At 37.9% G+C, this 20,407-nt stretch overlaps 1 protein-coding gene across 4 annotated transcripts; it reads left to right on the top strand.

Moving 5' to 3' along the window:
* The first annotated feature begins 570 nt into the window (after positions 1-570).
* On the top strand, positions 571-19,930 carry LOC117575084 (organic cation transporter protein). Of its 4 annotated transcripts, none has more exons than XM_052006564.1 (8): positions 4,200-4,431; positions 5,182-5,638; positions 14,528-14,919; positions 15,016-15,271; positions 16,247-16,514; positions 16,946-17,237; positions 18,592-18,918; positions 18,978-19,930. In XM_052006564.1, exons 3-8 carry the CDS (start codon positions 14,542-14,544, stop codon positions 19,125-19,127), a joined length of 1,671 nt encoding a protein of 556 aa, XP_051862524.1. In that variant the 5' UTR covers positions 4,200-4,431; positions 5,182-5,638; positions 14,528-14,541; the 3' UTR covers positions 19,128-19,930. The 4 variants fall into 4 exon arrangements, with proteins under 4 accessions (XP_034115072.2, XP_051862524.1, XP_051862525.1 ...); XM_052006565.1 differs by having other exon boundaries at positions 4,200-4,435; XM_034259181.2 differs by lacking the exons at positions 4,200-4,431; positions 5,182-5,638 and adding an exon at positions 571-1,167.
* The last annotated feature ends 477 nt before the right edge of the window (positions 19,931-20,407 follow it).

Here is a 20,407-nt window from a genome sequence, read left to right as displayed (position 1 = left end):
AAGTCGATTGCGATGCCATTCAGCTGTCAATTAAATGGCGAATTTGTACCATGTTTTACAGTGTTCGAGTGCCTGTTGTTTTTTATTGTTTTTACTTTATTATTATTTTTCATTTTATGTTAAACAAATGAGAGTGCTTTCAATACAATCAATGAACGTGTAAATACATTTTAATGGGCCGAACCCATCCCACATCGTTTACCCGTAGCGGATTCCCACTCCCAATCTCATTGCCATAGCTCATACCACTGCTTCCCTCTGCTCTCCTCCCCGAGGCGCAATTATAAAGCAGAAACCAAAACAAATACGACAACGAAAAAACCGGCAGCAACATAGCGAATTTTTATCAATATATTTGGGATTTATATTTTGTTTTTGTTTTTGGTTTTTTTTTTGGGTCTCTGCTCGATTGAGTTGTAGTTGTAGTCCGACTCAATGGACTGCGACACAAACTGAGACTGGGGCTATGGTTGGGGCTGGGGCTGGGACTGGGACTGGACTGAGGCAACTTTAAGGCTGAGCAGAGAAGCGTTTATTCAGTCAGTTGGCCGCAGTCCGTTGCACAGTTCGCACGTTGTTCGCGAAGAGCTAAAACAAAAACGAAATCTACACTAAACACACAGCAAATAGTAATAACTAAAAACGGTTAAAGGTGTCAAAATAAACGCTATGCATCGATTCGCGTTCAAAATCCCTCAAACATAAAAGCCAACACCCAAATGAAATGCCAACACGTTTAGTCAATTTGGAATATGCAACGCTGGTAATTGATACGTGATATATGTGGGCCAAGTGGTCAATCCTAACTACAGTAGCTATCAAAGCAAGTATTGTTGCGGCACATTAAACACAGTACCAGAAACATACTATATTAGCTGCTGCTACTAAACAATACGCGCATTTTTAGTTTGGCATTGTGAAGTGCCGGTGATAAGCGGGCCAGTGCTGAAATTGATAAGACGGGGGGCGCCAAGTTATTAAAATCTGAAATCAGAATTAAATTGCTATAATAATAATTAGTTCATGTCCACAAAGTACAAGAACAAAGTGCGCACAAAATGCCAAAGCATCAAGGCGACGCCTTAACCCATGACATCCATCCAATGGAAATGGAAATGGAACTGGAGCTGCAACTGCCTTTGCTATCCGCCAAGGAGCAGGCGAAATGTAAGTACATTCGTACAACATGCCCCATTACTGGGGCCATTAAACCAGTTAAGTTGGTCAAACAAAAAACCATACAAAACACACGAACATACACTTGGACACATACATGTTGGTCTTGGCCATAAATCAGTGACACTTGCACACTGCAAGTGGTGGTTGCCTGTTTTGTTTTCTAATCAAATGCGAATGTGAATGCGAAATATTTGCTATATATACACATTATGAAAATCGTGTGGCGCCAACAAATCTAATTAGAATATCAATATCAGCACTTGCACAAACAAACTTATTTATAAATATCTTTGACATAATCAAATGCAAGTGCTCTTTGAGGAACTTTAATCGTAGTCTACAACTGCGACTGTGACTACGACTTGTCCGCTTGTTGAGTTTCATTGATAAAAATATAATAAATAAAGAAAACGCAATTCGACATAAACAAAATGCAAATTGCATTTAATTTGCAGCAACAACAATTGCAAAATGCGCGCCAAAGCGGTGGGCGAGAAACATGTTCACATTTTATCGCATGCGAGAAATGGAACGTAAAGCAATTTGTCGCATGCGAGTATTTATATGAAATAAATTGTAGGCACTTTAAATGGGGATGATTCATTTTAGAATCATATGGGTAATTCCATGGCGAAATTTGTCCCGTGCGAGACTATTTACAGTGCACTGCAGTGAAAATAACATAAACTGAAACAATTTTAAAAATAAGTGAATGTTATTCTTAAAGCTCTAGATAATCACTATATTTAGAGCTAAGATTGATTTTACGAACTTGTTCTGTTTTACGATAAAATATATAATTTCGTTCATTTTTTTTTGGTTTTGCGTACGAATTGGTCAATTTTTGCAATTATCACAACAGAAAACAAAACAGAAAGAAAATTCCAAAACCATTCTTTGCTCTAATTAAAGTACTTACATATCTAGAGCTATAAAAATAAACTTTTCTTATTTTCAAAATTGTTTCAGTTTATGTTATTTTCAATGTAAAGAGTCTCGTAAGGGACAAATTCTGTCATGGAATTACCCATATGCATTTTATTATGAATAAGCATAAGAATTTTAAGCGAGTTACAAAAATAAATAAATATTTATCGGCCTTTGGTTGTGAATAAAGTGGATCGCAACGATGATTTCGATTGTATTAATCAGACGCCCCTTTCTTGATATCTATTCATTTTTATACGGAGATTGACAAGCATTTCCGAGTCAAGAATAACAGGATGTTGAATGACTAATATTTGTTTACAGATAATCGCTGCGATAATGATACAATGTTGCTTCACTTTAAAGGGAGGAATCAAATGGCATTTTGCAAGAATTTTCAGCTACTGTTTGAATTTGCCATTAGCAGGCATTTGATAATGTTTGCTGTTTCACTCGATTGGTAACCCGCTTTGCATAATTATCACTCATGACTTTCGATCATAGTAATATTTTTTATTCAATTAGCGACAATTAAGCAGCTGAACAAAGAGCTACGTTTGTTCTTTGCACTTGTGAATATAATAAAGAGCGCCTCTTACAATGTTTATGTTGTATTCTTCAAGTCAATATTTATTTTGAAATGTAATTGTTGTGACTTCTAATATGGCTGTAATTACAGTTTGTTATAGCATCGTTAACGCAGAAGGTTTTCGTTATAAATCGCTTTACTATTATTTTAAATTAGCCTAACACTTATTATTATACAACAAAAGAACTATTATTTCAAGTAAACATAATGAAGTCCAAAAATATTAAATCTCACTCAATAATACTATTTTTATTCACTTGCACATGTTTTTGTGTGTGTAATTTTATTTGTGCGCTAGCAATGTGTTGTTTGCAGCCGCAAATAGTCATTAAACAATCATTGTAGTCATCATCACCCACCCAAAAAAACGAGACGTAAAACAACGAGCCACCACGAGAGTGAGCAACAACAAGAACAAACAACAAAAAACAATAACAATAGATATGTGTCAACAAATTGTCAGAATTTTTTTGATGTGATCTATCAAGCGAATTGGCGCTGACAGTCGTTGGCCAACGATCGCCTCTGGCCACGTGTCGTCTCTGACTATATTTACGACTATATCTATAGATATGACTACTTAAACGTAGAACCAAGCAGTCTGTTGTTCGTTTGAGGTGAGAGCACTTATCAGCTCATTGATTTCAGAATATTCAATATTTATAATTAAAGCACGCGTCAATGATAATAAAACTACGAATACCTAATACTCTTAATGAATAAGCTATTTAATTTACTCCAAGTTAAATTCATATCCAAATTGTCAACTGTTGCCTTACGTATACTTGATATGCGTATGATTGATTACATCTTTGATTATTTTTAGGTACGATATGCTAATTGATGTGAGATCTGAGATAGAATTAAACTTGCATGATATATGCAGTTATGGCACCGACACTTGCTACAAAAAGCGCTGAGTCAAACGATGCCGGCGATTAAATAACAAACAGCAACAGTTTTGCGCGCCAAGCAAGCAAATTTAAGAGAGCCTAAGTTAAGAGAATTTATTCGTTGTTGTTGAAGAGCGCGCACAGCTGGTTGCAGTAATAGCAGCAGCTGATACGACGCCGACATCGACGTTGACTGCGAAAGAATGGTCTTAGCGCAGCATCGCCAGCTAGCAGCCCCCAGCAGCCCCAGCAGCAAATTGGCGCTTTTGCTGTTGTCGACGTCGGCGTTGGCATCAACGCTGCTGGCATTGCACAGTGGAACGCAATGCATTTTTCTGAGTGGAATTAAAAGTATTTGTCAAGTGAAAACCTTGTCAAAATCGTCATGGTTTCAATCGTTTAGATTACTTTTATGACATGTCAGTGGTAATATTAAAGACAACTTAAAAATATTTTAATAATTTTAAAGAAAATTCATTTGAACTACTCAAGAAAAATCGATTTCTTTGGTTCGAATGTGTAAAATGGACCATTGTACGTTGGCGTTGCGTGCAGGAGCAAAAGTTATAAAAGTTCTTCGCAATTCGCACGAGCGCTCAGTTGCTCTCGGTCATTCGTTGTGGTTGTGTGAACTTGTGCCGCAGCATCATCAGCAATCGACAAACGACAAAACGACAGCAGCATTAGCATCAGCATCAGTAGTAGCAAACGGAGACGACATTGTCGCCATCATTATCGCCGTCGCCATAACGAAAGATTCATACGAAGCAACAGAACAGCAAGCAACACAGCAGGAAGAGTTTTTTTCGTGTTCGAGTAGCCAAAAGACAAAACGTTTTGTGGGTGCGTGAGTGCGCATAGTATAAAATTAAATAAATACATTAAACAACGGCAACATCAACGCCAAACGCCAAACAGCAACAGCAGCAGCATCAGAAACAACAAATGCGAGCGGCAACAACATTGTTCTGCATATACTCGTACATCATATAGATAGCATATCTATACAGTTATGTGCCAATATACGCTGATACTTATAGTTTTTGTTATTATGTTTTTTCTTGTTTTATATTTCGCTCAAAGTCAGTCTGGCAAATGTTTGGACAACTATGACGAGATGCTCTGCTGAAATAGAGCATATTGTTAGACAACCCACACACAGCAACCAGCAGCAACAACAACAACAAAATAATAATAGCATGAGCAGATATTTATTTCAACATTTTCTTTTTGCTCAAGAGGCAAACGTCAGTTTAAAAAGAAAAAACACTTTTCTCCGCCCTCCTCATTAACTTTATTGCAAGCTAAAAACCAATTGTTGGTGTACTGAATGTATATATTGTTTTATTGTTTTGTTGTTGTTGTTGGTCTTGTTGCACGTTGAACGCTCGCATTTGTTTCCAAATTGCAAATTGCTGTCAGTTAAGCGAAGCGCGCGCAAAATTATTTCGTTTGTCAGACCACGCGGCGTATGTGTAACAAATATCAAGTGAACTCTCTCACTCTCTGTTTCTCGCGCGGTTACTACAAATTCTATTCATTAACAAAGCAAAACCACAAGAGTAAATTACAATTTAAATTTTACAATTGCAGTTTGCAGCTGCAGTTGAAGTGCAGTTCAAGTCCATTGAGATTGTAAATAAGAATCCAATTAATATTGGGTAAATGCGTCGTATACGTAATACCCTAAACTAGAAAACTAAAAAGCATTTAACACCAGTCCCTCAAAAAGAAGTAAAAAGTAAAAAACAATCTGCGCTAAAGGTTGCCTTTATGTGACAGTTTCCGTTCGTTGAGTTTTTGAAAATTGTTCAAAAAACGCAAGCAGAAGCTGTCGTGAAACGTGACAGAGCGGACAACGGAATTCCGCGCCAAGAGGTATCAAAACAACAGCAACAGGAAGCGGGCTGAGGAAATCAACCAGTCAGCCAGGGAACTAGGCAGCATCCTAGGGGTGCCAATTGTGCAGCAAAACGCTCTTCAGGATTAGCCCACGTCTAGGAGCAGTAGAATCAGCCGTAGTAGCAACAACTTGAATTGTATACATAAGGTAAGCTCATTACAAGCACTGCCAACCTGTCCATGCTGACAACGGCAGCAAAATTCCGCTAGCTCGTTTCCTCTTGCTCTCTCCCACTCTTTCTGTCCCTGTCTCTGTCGCTCAGTCGCAGTGAGTGCGTGTCCTGGCCTCATCCTAAGAGCTACTCCTGATACTTGCATAGCTTGCGGATGTGCGCCAGCGGTGTTTGCTTTGCTTTTGTTTATTTATTTGCCTGTTTGTCTCCATGTCTGTCTGTTTTTCTATTTTGTCCGTTTGTGTGTGCTTTAGAGCAAATAACAAAAACAACAGCAACAACAATAGATGATAAGCAACAACAATGACTTTATCTTGACAGATTGCAAAGCAGCTGCCTCAACTTTATATGTACTCGTTCAAATACTACACAATGTCCACATTGTCAAAAGACATGTGAGTATCAAAAATATAAATAAATATTAAAATGAATTTCGAATTCGTTATGGGATAAATGGCATTCTCACTCGCCTTTTAACTTTTGACTTTTGACTTGCGCACAGATTCTCCATGTACAAGTAATGACTTTATTTAATTGTCTCGTTTTAATGATCTTCAATATATTATGAGTTCTTCAAATCATAATCAAATTGAATCGTGATTGTTGTCTATTCACTTCTCTAGTCAGTTATATGAATATGAGCTGTGGGTTTTCACGATCACCAGGCTTAAAATATAGTTTCGTAAAGCCATAAACTAAAAGATGAAATTACGCAATAATTGCTGGGGTTTGCTAAGCTCATAAACTTAAACTATACTAGTTAAAGTATTAATACCTGTCTATAGTGTAATATGTGTGCGACATTAAACTTGTCAGCAAGTCAGCAAATATTAAAGGCTTACATATGTATGCCAGTAGTCTCTCTGTTACAAAGGCAACTTGTTATGCATGCAGCCAATTGGAATTGGAATCCGAATCTTAACAATGCATGCATGAAAAAAAGAAGAATCGAAAATGCAAAAAAGTGAAATAGAATGAATGAAAGGGAAAAATATCAAACGAATGAGAGACAAACATTGCTGGCAATCACCTGGCGCCGGTTGCCGCCGCCTCCAGTCATCGATGTTGGGTTATGCTAATGGCGGAAGCTGTGCTTCGACTATGATGACGACGACAACGACAACGACGACGATGACGATGTTGGCTGATTGGAAGCGCATAAAAGTAGCAAATCAGTGTGCCACTTTGAAATTGAAATTGTAATCAAGAGGCGCTCACAATGCGGCAAGTCAGTGTGTATGCGTATGTGTGGTAAGTGGCATGTGGCTGGAGGCATAAGGTTAGAGGTTGCAGGTTAGAGGTGACGGTGGAGGTCTAGGGGCAATGGTCATGGGGCATGTTTGTGGGATTAACGTTGCTTAGCTGGCTAAATTTGAAATTGCCAGACGATTTGCTATTCGATTAAGAAGACAACAGCTGCAAGAGCGGTTTACAACATGGAACCATTAAGAACACACCCACACACACACACACACTCATGCAGATAAATCGAAATGGAAATAGATTTGCAAATTCATGTTTACAACAATGGATGCTCATACATAAATTAAAAAAAAAGTACGAAAATAAGGATACTCATGGATGCTCATGGCACTGATGACCTACATTTTGGAAGCCCAGCTATAATAACAACAACAGCAGCAAAAAATGTAAAAAAAACCAAGAAAAACAAAATAGAAAATGTATAAATTGTAGCCAGGCACAAGGGTGCGGGGATCATGGAGCGGGGGGGAATATCAACAAATGCGAAAATCATGAAGCGACTGGAGGACACTCGGGCAGGCAGACAAACGGACTACAGCCAGCAGACAGCAGTCAGCGGAAGGAAGTCTGTAAGGACCCTTCAATATAGCAGGACAATGGCAGCGCGCTGGACATAACGGATCTGCCAATATTGCAATGTACTCGTAGATACTTTTCGCCATTGTTATTGTTGTTGTTGATGTTGTTGTTTTTGTTACTGTTTTGTGGCTGTTTCTGTTGTTATTATTGTTGCTCTTTTGCTATTGTAGAAAATTTTCATGTTTACAAAATAAAAGATATTCGAGGCAGATACAACTTTCAGTCAGGTGAAGGAAGTACAAAGGAAACATTTGCATAATATATCAAAACACATTTTGCAGTTTAGTGCCAAAAGGTTACTCACACACACAACAACATACACACACACCCACATTCGCTCATAATAATAAACGCCCACCTCATTAAATCTGCGAAAATGTAAATCTTTGTAAATGCCAAACAATTGATTTGATTTCATTTCATTTCCGAGTATATATTCAAATGACTATGAGTGTGAGTGTGTGTACCTTTCTTTTCAATCATTCGCCATTGTGAATTGTGATTATTTCGTACACATTTTATGAGAGCTATTGACAAAATTGTCAAACTGATTTCAATTTGTGGCAATCAAATATATTCTGTCTAAACGATTCGATCCTTCGCTTTACTTGACTCCATTCCCCTTACTTATCAAATCGGTTGAAGGTCCATAAAAGTCAACCGCAAATTAAGGCTATAAAAGCTGACGTTGTAACATAATGCCTGAAATTGGATATTTGGCTTTCTACATGTTTGCTCAGGCAAATATTGAGATAGTACGTTGAAAGCGGATAAATTGAAACATCAAAATGACTAAATGTATGGAAAGAAAAAAACTTGGTCAGTTCCTGAAAAATAAATATCATTTTAAATGAACTAGTTTTAGTTAAGACATGTCTACATTTATTAGATAAGTTAAATTGTTGGAAATCTAAAATTAAATATTTTTGTTTGTTTATAAAAATCTAAAAACAATTTTTTAAAGATTAATACATTTTTTATAAGCTTCACAGATTAAAGAGAAAGTTTGTTTATTTAATAGGTTTTTAAGCCAGTTTAATACCGATAATAGTCGGTAAACCATGTCAAAATTAGCAGCAAGTTATGTGCTAATTAGAAAGAATTTTTGCAAAATATGTTTCGATTTTTCCAACAGATTTATTTTGCTACAAAAAAGCTTGGTATTTTGTATTTACTGAAAAACTATAAATCGGGCTATTTACTGCCTGATTTACTGAGCGATTAGTCCCTATAGTTTGCAATAAATCTTTGCCAATTTATAGCATAGGAAAAAAGTAAAGTCAAGATATGGTTGGATTTATACTGTTAATGTTTGCACAGTTGTTGATTTTCAGTACTGTATATTTATGGGTTCAAATGCCAAAATCAATAGCATTAATTGCATGGCGTGAAAGTCTCAATGCAGCACGTACATCACAACGTGAAAATTGCGAAAATTGTTTATAAATGCGTCCAGTGAATAACGTAAATGAGGCATCGAAAAAATTCAGAAAATTAATTCACGATATTTACGACAAATGAGCCAATGCCCTGAATGTGAACCGAACTATTTCGTATAGTATGTTGTGAGTTGACAAAACAGTTTGTCATGTTTGAAATGCTGTTAGTCGTACGCCGCAAAAAATTGTTTTCTTATCCGAGCTGTCACATCGCAAAGTTGAGGATTTCGTTGCAATTAGACTGACAAGTGATGAGTCTGCTTCAGCTAAACAGTTCGACTGATAGACAGACATGCCAAGCTAGAAGCTAGATCCAGACGGATCGGATCGGTGAGGTGAATACGACTGCGAATACGAACGTGAGTGTGAATATAAATGTGAGTACGAGTGATGGGTTGGCATCCGGCTAAATGTCGGCATCTTAACTCAACTCATCTCGCTCTCTGTGTAAAACAAACGGAAACTGTCGCCGCTGAAGAGCTCACTATATACTAGTTCGAGTACTATCGCAAGTACTAGTAAATCGTAATAGTAGTAGAGATAGTCTGTGTGTGTGAGTGTGTAAAGATTACGATTACTATTACCCACTTGGCAGCATTCAACAATTCAAATACGAGTACCCAACCAGCTGCCGCTGAATGCATAATAAACAAATCCTATAAATGTGCAAATTGCCTGGCAACGTCATTGAGCGTCCTCTCTTCAACATCATCATCATCACCATGCACCATGCACCATGCACCATCCACCATCCGCATCATCATCATCATCATTATCATCGCCAACGTCATCGTCATTATTAGCAACATCTCATAGTCATAGCATGAAAGTGAATGCACTTTTATATGCATGGTCGCTAATTACAGCGACAGCTTGTCTATCTCTCAGTCAGTCAGCCTCAGCCCACCACCACTCTTTCCCCTCTCCCCTTTGCGCCCCTTCCCTGCTCCCCTGTGATTTTCCGTTTGTGTCCCCAGAGCTAAACGCTTTTCTTTTGTGCAAAATTATTTAGCACATTTTTCGCTGATTGTGGCGCTTATAATTTCTATATAATTTACACTTTGTTTAGTTATTCATTTGCCAGTTTTTGGTTTGTTGAGTTAAACGAAAATTATCTGCCGTATTCCAGTTAGTTCATTATTGAGGTATACAATAATAAAAAGTAAGAAAATTTGTAAGTAGTATATTGATAAATTTTTCTATAATTAAATATAAATTAAGATATGCAAATTCAATTATTTCTCGTCCATATAGATAAATTAATGAATAATACATACAAAATTAAATTAACTACTTCATGCTCTATTTGAAGTAAATTACTTGTCAGCAGTTGTCATTAACAATTTGTAAAACCTTGAATATGGCTTCTGTAAGAGTCACAGTCGTTAATATATACAATCTTTACAATCTTGTCGATAATTTATGTAGAGTTCGGAATGTAAGTTATGTAAAGATAAATCATAATTCAACTATGCAAATTAAAGCGAACAAATTCCATTATTATGAATCGCAAGCGGTGTGATAGTTTCTCAGCACCCCCAGTTAGCTTGAGCTCTGTAATTTATTAGCACTCTTAATTAATCATATAACATATATCCATATGAATAAACCTAGATGATGATGTTGATGTCGTTGGCGCCTTTACTGGTTCAGCTTTGAGAGCTGGCATTGACTCTTCAATTGAAACAAATCATTATTTGAGCATCGTGTCTATCTTTTTTGTTTTCAATTGAGCAAGCGATGAGCAAAGGCAAAAGCTAAAGCTGACTCGATTGCTCGGCTGTTGAAGCGTGTCAAGAGATCGCACCCAAACACATCCGTATCGGATGGAATATCGCACATTGTGAACTTGACTTTGAGGCGTTCGAGATACATGTATGCAGTATTAGCATGCATTTTTATGATTGCAATATGCATTGATTAATTTGTTTTTATTATGTGAAAGTAATTAACAATTTGACATGGACCGTTGCAGCTTAATTTGCATAGTCTAGCAAATAATGTGGGACCGGGAATACTGAATACTACGTCCACAAATACTTATGAATGGCTTGTTGGCAAACAGCCCCTCAAGCATTGCGATCAATCTACCCACAATGTGGCAGAAAAACTAGATCGACCGATTAATGCAAACTACGTCAAGCAGCGACACTCAATAAATTTGCAGCAAAAGCAAAGAGTATCATCACTATGTGACTCAAATGAACATTTTTGGTTATACCACATTGTCAACAAAGTGATAAATATTATGAAATTCGATAAGAGAAATATGACCCATAATAATGATCTTTATTTTTGGATTTTTAAGAGCAATGACTTACGAGTACTTATCTGTGATAGACAGATAGATTACAAAGCCATCTAAAATTGTTTCAAATTGTTCACAGATAGCCAACAAAGTGCTAAAAATTATGAAACCCGATAAGCAAAGTACATACAATCATATACAAATCTTTTTTTTATGATTTTAAAGAACAATGTTATCAGTGATAGATAGATTACTTACAAAGTAACCTTAACAATGTATGAAATCCGTTAAGAAAATATATATGGCACTAAAAGTAATTATTCTTATTTGGGTATCTTAAAAAAATAATTGCTTATGAGTACTTATTATGTATATACTATTTATAGATGTAGTAATCTAATAAAGTTTAACTTTATTTACTTTTGTGATACTTGCCACATTTATGAAAGGGTATTAAAAGTTCGCGGTTGAGGCAGTGGCCACCTTTTCTAGTTTTTCTAGCTTTCGTGTATATTAAAATCTTTGTTTTAATTATTTTATGCTAATGATGTACAGCAATCTGTCGATATTGTTAAACCCTCCCTGAATAATTGCGTATTTTGCGATCTGGCCAATAAGATGGAAAAGTGGCACACAGGAAGCGGGGAGGGGAGTGAGGGAGGTAATTTGACTGATACTGGTACTGGGTGGTTGATCTGTTGGGTTGCTTGGCCACCCGTTTAGTTAGTTGAACGACAGCTGCAAAATGCAATTAGCGTTATTTTCAGCATACCGTAAGATTGCGCATACGCCATGTGTGCCAGCAACCTGCACGTACATATGTGTTGAAGGTGAAATGCTGATGATGGCAACGACGACGCCGCCGACGACGACGTAGTTTATAGCATTGAGATTGAGGCGCCGTCACACAGTGACTCCCTCTTCAGCTTCCCTCTCTCGTGGCCCAGCTACTTCTGTTCCCCTTTGCCATCCCCCAGCTCCCTGCAAACTGCTGCTGCGTACGACGACCTTCAGGCAATGGGTTGGTCTGCCTGTCGGCACTAACTGCGATGTCAACGGCAATGCCAACAAACAAACATTTACTGTTTGTTGTTGTTTTAGTTGTCGTTGTTGTTGTTTTCCATACAACTCCACTGACCGAAAAGGCAGCTATGTGTGCGTGTGTGTCTCTATGCGGATGCGCTGTTGCTATGCGTGTATTGCAGCTGCTGCAACTATGAAATTGATAATTAATTATCCTGCCAGCAAGCCAGCCAGAGCTTATATTACGCCTTCTTTTCATTGGCGTCCCCCAAAGCCCGACAGAACCTAGTCCACCCCAGTGTCCCTAGCATCATCACCGTCCCCATTCACTTCTCCCCATGCGCTTTCCCTACGGCTTGCGGCTTTTCGCGGACACGCTTCGTTTATTGTGCTTACAAGTGCGTGAAAATTTGCGCTTAACTGCTTATCACGTGCGGCGTGTGGCGTGAATTTTACTGCCACCAAGCGGCCACTGGCCACATATGGAATAACAGACACACACACATACACATATAGTACGTATACGCACTGTGTCAAATATGTAGAATGCTAATTTAAGCCAAGTTGAATGCAGAGAAATGCGCCATAATGCGAGAACATACCGATTTATTCTGCTTTTCTTTTCTCATTATCTTCGACATGCAGAACATTATAATAATCCGATTTCAAGTAGAATCTGCAAAACACTAGCTTTCATCTGTGTTTTTGTTTGCTCAGCTGTCTTCAACTCAATTCGCTGTGATTCTAATTATGCTCTTTAATGTAACTTAAATGTATTCAGAAGAAGTATTGAATACATTTTTTCCCTCAGCATTTCCACACCCACATTACTGAATAAATACTTAATGATATTGATGGATTGCGAAATTAATTCCATTTGACGTGCAGTAAAGTGTTTAATTACATATAAGCCAGGCACAAAGAGGAAGTTGCCAAAGGATTAACCATTTAATGCAGCAACTTTATTTCGTCCTCTTACAAGAAGAGATGTGATGGGGAAGGGGAAGGGGAAGTGGAAGGGTATTGATATTGTTACCTATGGCTTTATGTGTGTACTGGCTGAGCTGGCAAATCCCGAACAAAGGCAAAGCAGCCACAAAAGCGTCGCTCAACCGCATTGAAAGAAAAAGAAAGAAAAAAACAAAACAAGTAAAAAGAAGACGATGAAAATGCGAGCAGAAGCGGGGACAGGAGAGCAGCAAAAAAATGTTGAACTAGCCAACTGAGAAAAGGACATGAACATGACGACCAGCGTCGGCATCGGCATCAGCATCAGCATCATCGTCTGCCTGCTGCTGCTTCTCCCAACGCAATTACATTAAATCTTAGCTATTATTCTTTTACTTTGTATTGCTATTCGAATGTGTGTGTGTGTGTGTTTGTGTATTTGTGTGCCCACAACTTTTGCTGCTGACTTTGGTCAGCTGAAGTTAATCGCCCACGAAGTGATTGAATTCCATCGAACGCAGGTTGAGCCCTTACCCAAGAGACGGCACTGAAAGGGGCAGCTGAAGCGAAAGCGGGGCGGGGCGGGGAAACGATTGCGGATTCGCGTAATAAATGAAATAGAGTCGCCTTCGCCGCCTGACTTAGCTGCACTTGGATTTGGCTTTAGCTTTGCCTTTGGCATTGGCTTTAGCCTTAGCTTTGGTCTGTTTCTGAGAGGCTGACTTGGTTTATGGCCACCACCGGCCACTGACCACTTAACTAATTGAGCCTTTGTGTGCGCCTGACACGCGCCATAAAATTAATTTGAATGTCCTTTCCCATTGAGTTTGCTGACCTTCGCATGCAACTTGACAGCCATTTAAGCAACAGGATCTTGCAATGGGATCTGTTTTTGAGAAAAGAAAATGCTTAGCCATGTTTTAAATTAACCTTAACAACAAATCAAATATCTCAATATACAAGATTATCTCTATAAATACTTGATGGTCTTACGTCTTGATTTGGGCATCAAATTAGAATAAAAAAATTAATTTGATTATTATTGTTGGATTATTAATTACAATTTTCTAAGGCATAATTTAATATAAACGAACATTAAATTTAAATATATATTTTAGTCAACAATGTGATGCATTAAATTGGTTTTATTTTAAGCAAGAACATTTTTATGGTTTTGCTGGTCTTACTAATTATATTAATCATTTTGTTTGTAAAGTATATTTATACAGAATTGTTAAAAACTTTTGAATTTCAAGTTAAATTTAAGACGAGAATTTATTATATAAGTATTTATATTATTTTATATGTCTTAATCTTTTAAATGATTAATCTAATCAATTATACTCCTCTTAATATCATTGCAGTTCCTTTGTGCGCCATGCACGACACAGCCGGCAAGCCGTCCCCCATAGCCACGCCCACACAATCGCCAATGGCGTCGGCAGATCCTAGTACAGTACCAGCAGATGATGAGGACGAAACCGATGTGATTGGCGAGCTGATGGGTCACTATGGCAAATGGCAGCTGCTGATGACGGTGCTGCTCTCACTGTTCCAGGTGCCAAACACGTTCCACATATCCTCATCCATCTACCAGGCAGCCAACAAGGAGTTCTGGTGCCAGCGACCAGAGCATCTACAGCAATTGCCCATCGATGTTTGGCGGAATCTAAGCGGCTCCCAGGACAACTGTCGCCGTAGGGCAGGCATCGATTGGAGCCAATTGAGCAACGATTCCCTGCCGACTCAACTGCAGGTAAGCAACCGAAAATTCCAAATTCTTTTCAAACCTTTAGCCAAACCCAGCCATGAGGAACTAACGTCCTTATCACTCACTTAACACGCTCTCCAGCAACAGGCAGCAGCCTTGGGCGATGATGGCAAGCATGTGGCCTGCAACAGCTGGGAATACGAGACGAACGATAATGTAGGCAACACATGGACTTCGCAGTGGGATTTAGTGTGCGACAAGGAGCATTTAAAGAACGTCGCCGAGATGTTCTTTTTGCTGGGCGTTGCAACAGGTGGCATCATTTCCGGCTATTTATCGGACAAATTTGGCCGCAAAACAATGCTCTTCATATCGGCCGTGCTGCAGACGATATTCGGTAAGTGGGCCTCACATCCTCAATGTGCCACCTCATCCTCATAGCCTCATCAGCCTCCATTGTCATCGCCATCATCATTATCAGACTGCAGTGACCTTTACTACCAGCCCTCTATGCACTATACACACGGAGCACACGGAAGTGGCATTGGCAAATGCCGTCAGTGTCCCCTTTTGACTTTGAACTTGGCATTGGCTGCGGGGTCAACATTAAGTGGGCAATGCATCAGTGAATGTTCCTGCCGCATTGCTGACTGTAGTTGGCCCGCCCTGTTGTCCTTGCTGATTAAATCACCCACAGTGTAATTGGAATTTGCATTCAAAAGGACACTACTAATGAGGAACCCATTTGAGGGCAGCTCTCAGGCATAAGAGCATCAAATGGGCAAACTAGTAACAATGCATTTTGTACTCTTTTGCCTCTAACAAAAGAAAATTAACCTGTTGCTAGGGATATTTAAAGGAGTAATGTGCAAAATTTAAGAAAGTCATGAAGTAAAGTAGTGAAGAAATTTAAATTAATTATTGCCAAGTTTTGATCATAATTTGAAATTTTTATCTCTTAATTAAAGCTTTTCTTACTATTCTTTATTTAAAAATTAAGAAATATGTTTAAAAAAATTAGTCGTATAGTATAATTGTAGAATATTCTCACGAAAATAATAATCAACATAATAAATTGATAGATTTAATTAATTTTAACCAAAATTTAAACATTAAATGAAACTTAGTGAAATATGCCGAAGAATTTTGAATTCCACAATTTATTTTAAATTGAAATATCGAAGTTTGGATTATCCGAAATATTAGTAAAAATGCTAAGAAAATTTAAATCATTTTTTGGTACATTAAAATTAAGAATTTCCAATAACATTATATCAACCATATTCATTTAATTTTCTGTATTTCGTGTTTAGTTATCTTTATTCAACTATATTTGTTAAATTAATGAGTGTTATACCACTTTCTTTGGCAGGTCTTTGGCTTTGCTTCTGCAGTTCCTTTGAGCTATACCTAACGTTGAGAGCGCTTTTGGGCCTTGTCTCTGTATCTGTGACTTACTCGGGCCTCATATTAGCCATTGAATATGTGGATGGCAAATGGCGAACTATAGCCGGCATGTACAATCTGTTTCCACTGCCCATTTCGTATATGATGATCTCTGGATTGGCTTATTTGACGCAGGACTATCAACGATTGCAGCTGTGCATTGGCATTCCCGGCATTTTCCTTTGTTTTCTCTGGTAAGGTCATAAAGTATTTCATTTTCCCTTTGATTGGGTCAATGGGGTAAACAAGACAGAAAGAAATGTGTGCGCGTGAAAAGTGTAAATTGCCAATAAAATGTTGTTGTGTACGACGAGTAATAGAAAGAACTAAAGAACAGCTACACGTGTGCTCCATGTTTGTTTGTCTATGTCTCAATGCTGCTATGTATCCATTCACATAAATACAAACATACATTTATGTATGTATCTATGCATTGTGGATCACACAGAGTCGGCTGAGCAATAGATGGCAAATAAATAATGAACTGCGTGCGTGGGTGTCCCAAATTATAAACACCCGACCAGACCAGACCAGACCTGTAGAGGAGGTGGCTAATTTATGAGCATATTGTCGAATAACTGAGACCGATACTGAGACCTATGAGTGTTGTGCTTCTCTTTGGCAGGTTTGTGGTGCCGGAATCGCCGCGCTGGCTGCTGGTCAAGGGTCGCATTGAGGAAGTGCGACGTATCATTGAGGCGGCGGCTAGTTTCAATGGACGACAATTGCCAGCTGATTACCAACTGACGCCGCCAACACAGGAGAGCAGTACACAGGACGTCACATATCTGTTTCGATCCAGCTATTTGAGGCGCATCTCCATCTGTTTCCTCTGCATTTGGTTCACCATCAATTTGATCTACTATGGCCTCATCTTGAACATGAGCTCGTTCGGTGGCAATGTCTATTTGAATTCGGTAAGTTGACAATTTACATGAAGAGGGCCCAAGTGCCATACTTGGGGTACTTCGACCTAATGGCAGAAGCAACACAATTTAAACTACATTAGCAAACCATTTCCCTGTAATCTCAACTTGTATCCATCAAACATTCAGGCACCAAGTACCGAACAAGTACGTTGCGTATACGCATTTAACATTTAACAAGTGCTAAGTGCCCGCCCAGTCGAGATCTGTTCGCTAATTGGATTTGTCATTCCCCTGTTTTTCCTCACTGTGTAGTTGTGCATTTATGTGTGTGTGTGTGTGTGTATGAGTGTGTGTCATGTCAACGCCAACGTTCATCTGGACAGTGGGCCCAAAAGACAGCCAAATGTGTTTACCATCGAATTATGATGTTGCTTACAATTGCTCATGCTGCGACGGTTGCTACTGCTGATGCTGCCGTTGATGATATTTATGCCTCCCATCTCCCATTTCCCTTGATGCCTCAACAGCTTTATCTGCCGAATTTGGCGGCTGGCCAATTGTTAAAAGAGAGACAAGAAAAAAAGCATACAATCTTTTTTGTGTAGCAGACAGTTCTTTGTAGGAAAGGCAATTAATTATTATTATTTTGAACATTCTATAAAATATAATAAACTTGGAAACTCACAAAATTATGAGGTGAAAATGAATTCTAGCAGTAATCTGTATTACCTAACATTATTTACGAGGCAAATAAATCTGAGACCCAAGAGAAAAAGTGAAAAATACATAAAGAATAATTTAATAATTTTTAATTTACTACTAAGCATTTTTTAACATTTTTTCATAGTTTAGCATAAAAAACTGAATAGAATCATTTTACAATGCTATGTTTATTTAGTGAATCACTTCGTTTTTAAAAATCTTAAGAATTTGATTGGCTTAGATAGCAATTAAATTGATAATATTCCAAGTATTCTTCATAAGAAATGTTTTACAATCAAATTCCAAAATTTACTACAACTTAAAAACACTTTGATTTATAGAGGAAAAGCGAAAAACGTGCAGCTATAAAATGACAGATTTTCTGATTAATGCACAATAAATGACTGGGTAATTCTTTATAACTTTTAGAAGAAGAACATTATAATATAAAAGCATTCACCGTAGTGTTCATTTAGCTTTAAAAAAGCTAAATGCTCCTCACTGGCAGCACAACAATGGCCAAAGCGCCTTTGCAGCTAATTTATTGCATAATTTATTTTGACATAGCATGGCGCACCTTTGAAGCCAAGTTGATTTAATGCTCTCCGCCGACATGCCGAATGTCCACGAATCCGCATCCAAATAGGAATCCAAGTGCTCACGGACTCATGTGCGAACTGTGCTTCTTTGTATATTTCAGGCACTAGCTGGCCTAGTCGAAATACCCGCCATTGCGGTGGCGATGTACATTATCACCAAGGTGGGCAAGAAGTGGCTCTTTTGCGCCACATTGTTTTGCACCGGCGTCGCCTGCTTCTGTGCTGCGATGACCGAGGGGCGCGAGGATCTGCTCTGGCTGAAGATCACATTCCTGATGATGGGCAAATTTACGATCAGTGCTGGCAATACCATAATGCCCGTCTATACCGCGGAACTTTATCCCACGATAATACGCAATGTGGGTGTGGGTGCCTGCAACATGGCAGCCGGGTTGGCGCTCATTCTAACTCCCTATTTATCGCTTTTGGTAAGAGAGAATCGCTTATAGAAGTGTGATTAATTAATTGTAAATTGTATATTGTATAGAACAAAATCGAGGGCCACCTATTGATGACCCTACTAACCGCCTGGAGTATTTTTGGTGGCTTCGTTGTACTCTTCCTGCCTGAGACAGCGGTGCGAAAAAATGCAGCCACTACGGAAAGTCGCCAGGCGAATGCAGCAAAGCAGGTGTAATAAATTACAGAGACCCTCGAGTCGTCGTCCCGTTTGTCATCAAGGATACATTTTGGCTGGTCCAAAATAAGCACACAGGCTACCAGAGAACTACTTACTTACAACAACCAGAATAAGAACATGAACAACAAGAAGAACAAAACACAACCAACAATCAACAAACAACCAATAATCGATGCCCAGCCCCGATTTGACATATCCACCGCCTCAGCCACCGCCACCTAATTCTATCTGTATCTGTATCTCTAACTATATCCGTATCTGTATCTGTATCTGTAGTCGAGGAACTCAAGTAAATAGCGCAATTTATCGAATGTCCATTAAATGCCATAGAGCGAATTGTCAGGCAGGACCTTATTTGCGCCGCAAGTAGTGAGTATTTAATAAACAAATTTAAAAGTAATAACTAACATTGGCTTTTAGCTTATACTAGTAATAAGAAAATAAGAACACACATATTGTAAACCAAGTCACAACTCGGTGTAGGTTTTTTTTGCCTTCGGTGCTATCGAAGCTCACAGATTTCACATAAATTGAAATTAAAAAAACGGATTTATGTGAAATTCTGTGAAAATTATTATCTTGTTAAAATGCATGTAAAAGTATTGCTAAATTATTAACTCTATCAACAACGCAATGAACAAAACAGCTAAAACAGCAAAAATACAATAACTAATTATCCTTGTCAATATGTCAACATATGCATAATCTCGTTGTTGTTGTCTCGTCTTCGTTATGCTTGGTTAAATGTTTTTTAAAATAAATCAAATAAAATAAATACAAAAAAAAAAAACACAAATAATTATGCAATTGAAAGTGAAAAATGTAATCTCTGGTAAATGTAGTCAATTAATCATTAGAATAAATACCTATATATAAACAAAAAGAAAAACAAGGAAATTGAAGTAAATATCGGTCAATTATGTATTTGCAATTGAAGAGCAGGCAATGTTTATTGTTTTTACACGCATCACACATTTGAAATTGTTCATGGTAATTCGCTTGCTAGTTTATAATCTTCCCATTCTGCTGCATTTACTCTATTAATGTATGTATGTAATATGTATGTATGTAGATGAACAATTAATGAACAAATTTGGTTAAACAAAGTGATCAACAAATCGAGCAATGGAAATTAAAATTAAAATTAAATGGAAATTGTTGCTTTATGAAATCGCCAAAATGCTTGTTGTACTTACAAATATATTTATGATATTGTTCTTAAATATAAGTTATAATTTGTTGTTTATTGTACTTACACCATAAGTAGAACTTTATGT

The sequence above is a fragment of the Drosophila albomicans genome, chromosome 2R (genome assembly GCF_009650485.2).
Source record: "Drosophila albomicans strain 15112-1751.03 chromosome 2R, ASM965048v2, whole genome shotgun sequence".
Lineage (NCBI taxonomy): Eukaryota > Metazoa > Arthropoda > Insecta > Diptera > Drosophilidae > Drosophila > Drosophila albomicans.
Note: the sequence above shows the minus strand (reverse complement) of the source record. Positions and strands in the feature narration are given on the sequence as shown.

What these genes read in the sequence shown, in the direction of transcription:
- LOC117575084 (XM_034259181.2), top strand. Translation starts at nt 1,059, where the DNA reads ATGCCAAAGCATCAAGGCGACGCCTTAACCCATGACATCCATCCAATG. An exon ending in CCCTGCCGACTCAACTGCAG is followed by an intron (nt 14,920 to 15,015) that starts GTAAGCAACCGA and finishes CACGCTCTCCAG; the next exon opens with CAACAGGCAGCAGCCTTGGG. An exon ending in CTCCCTATTTATCGCTTTTG is followed by an intron (nt 18,919 to 18,977) that starts GTAAGAGAGAAT and finishes TATATTGTATAG; the next exon opens with AACAAAATCGAGGGCCACCT.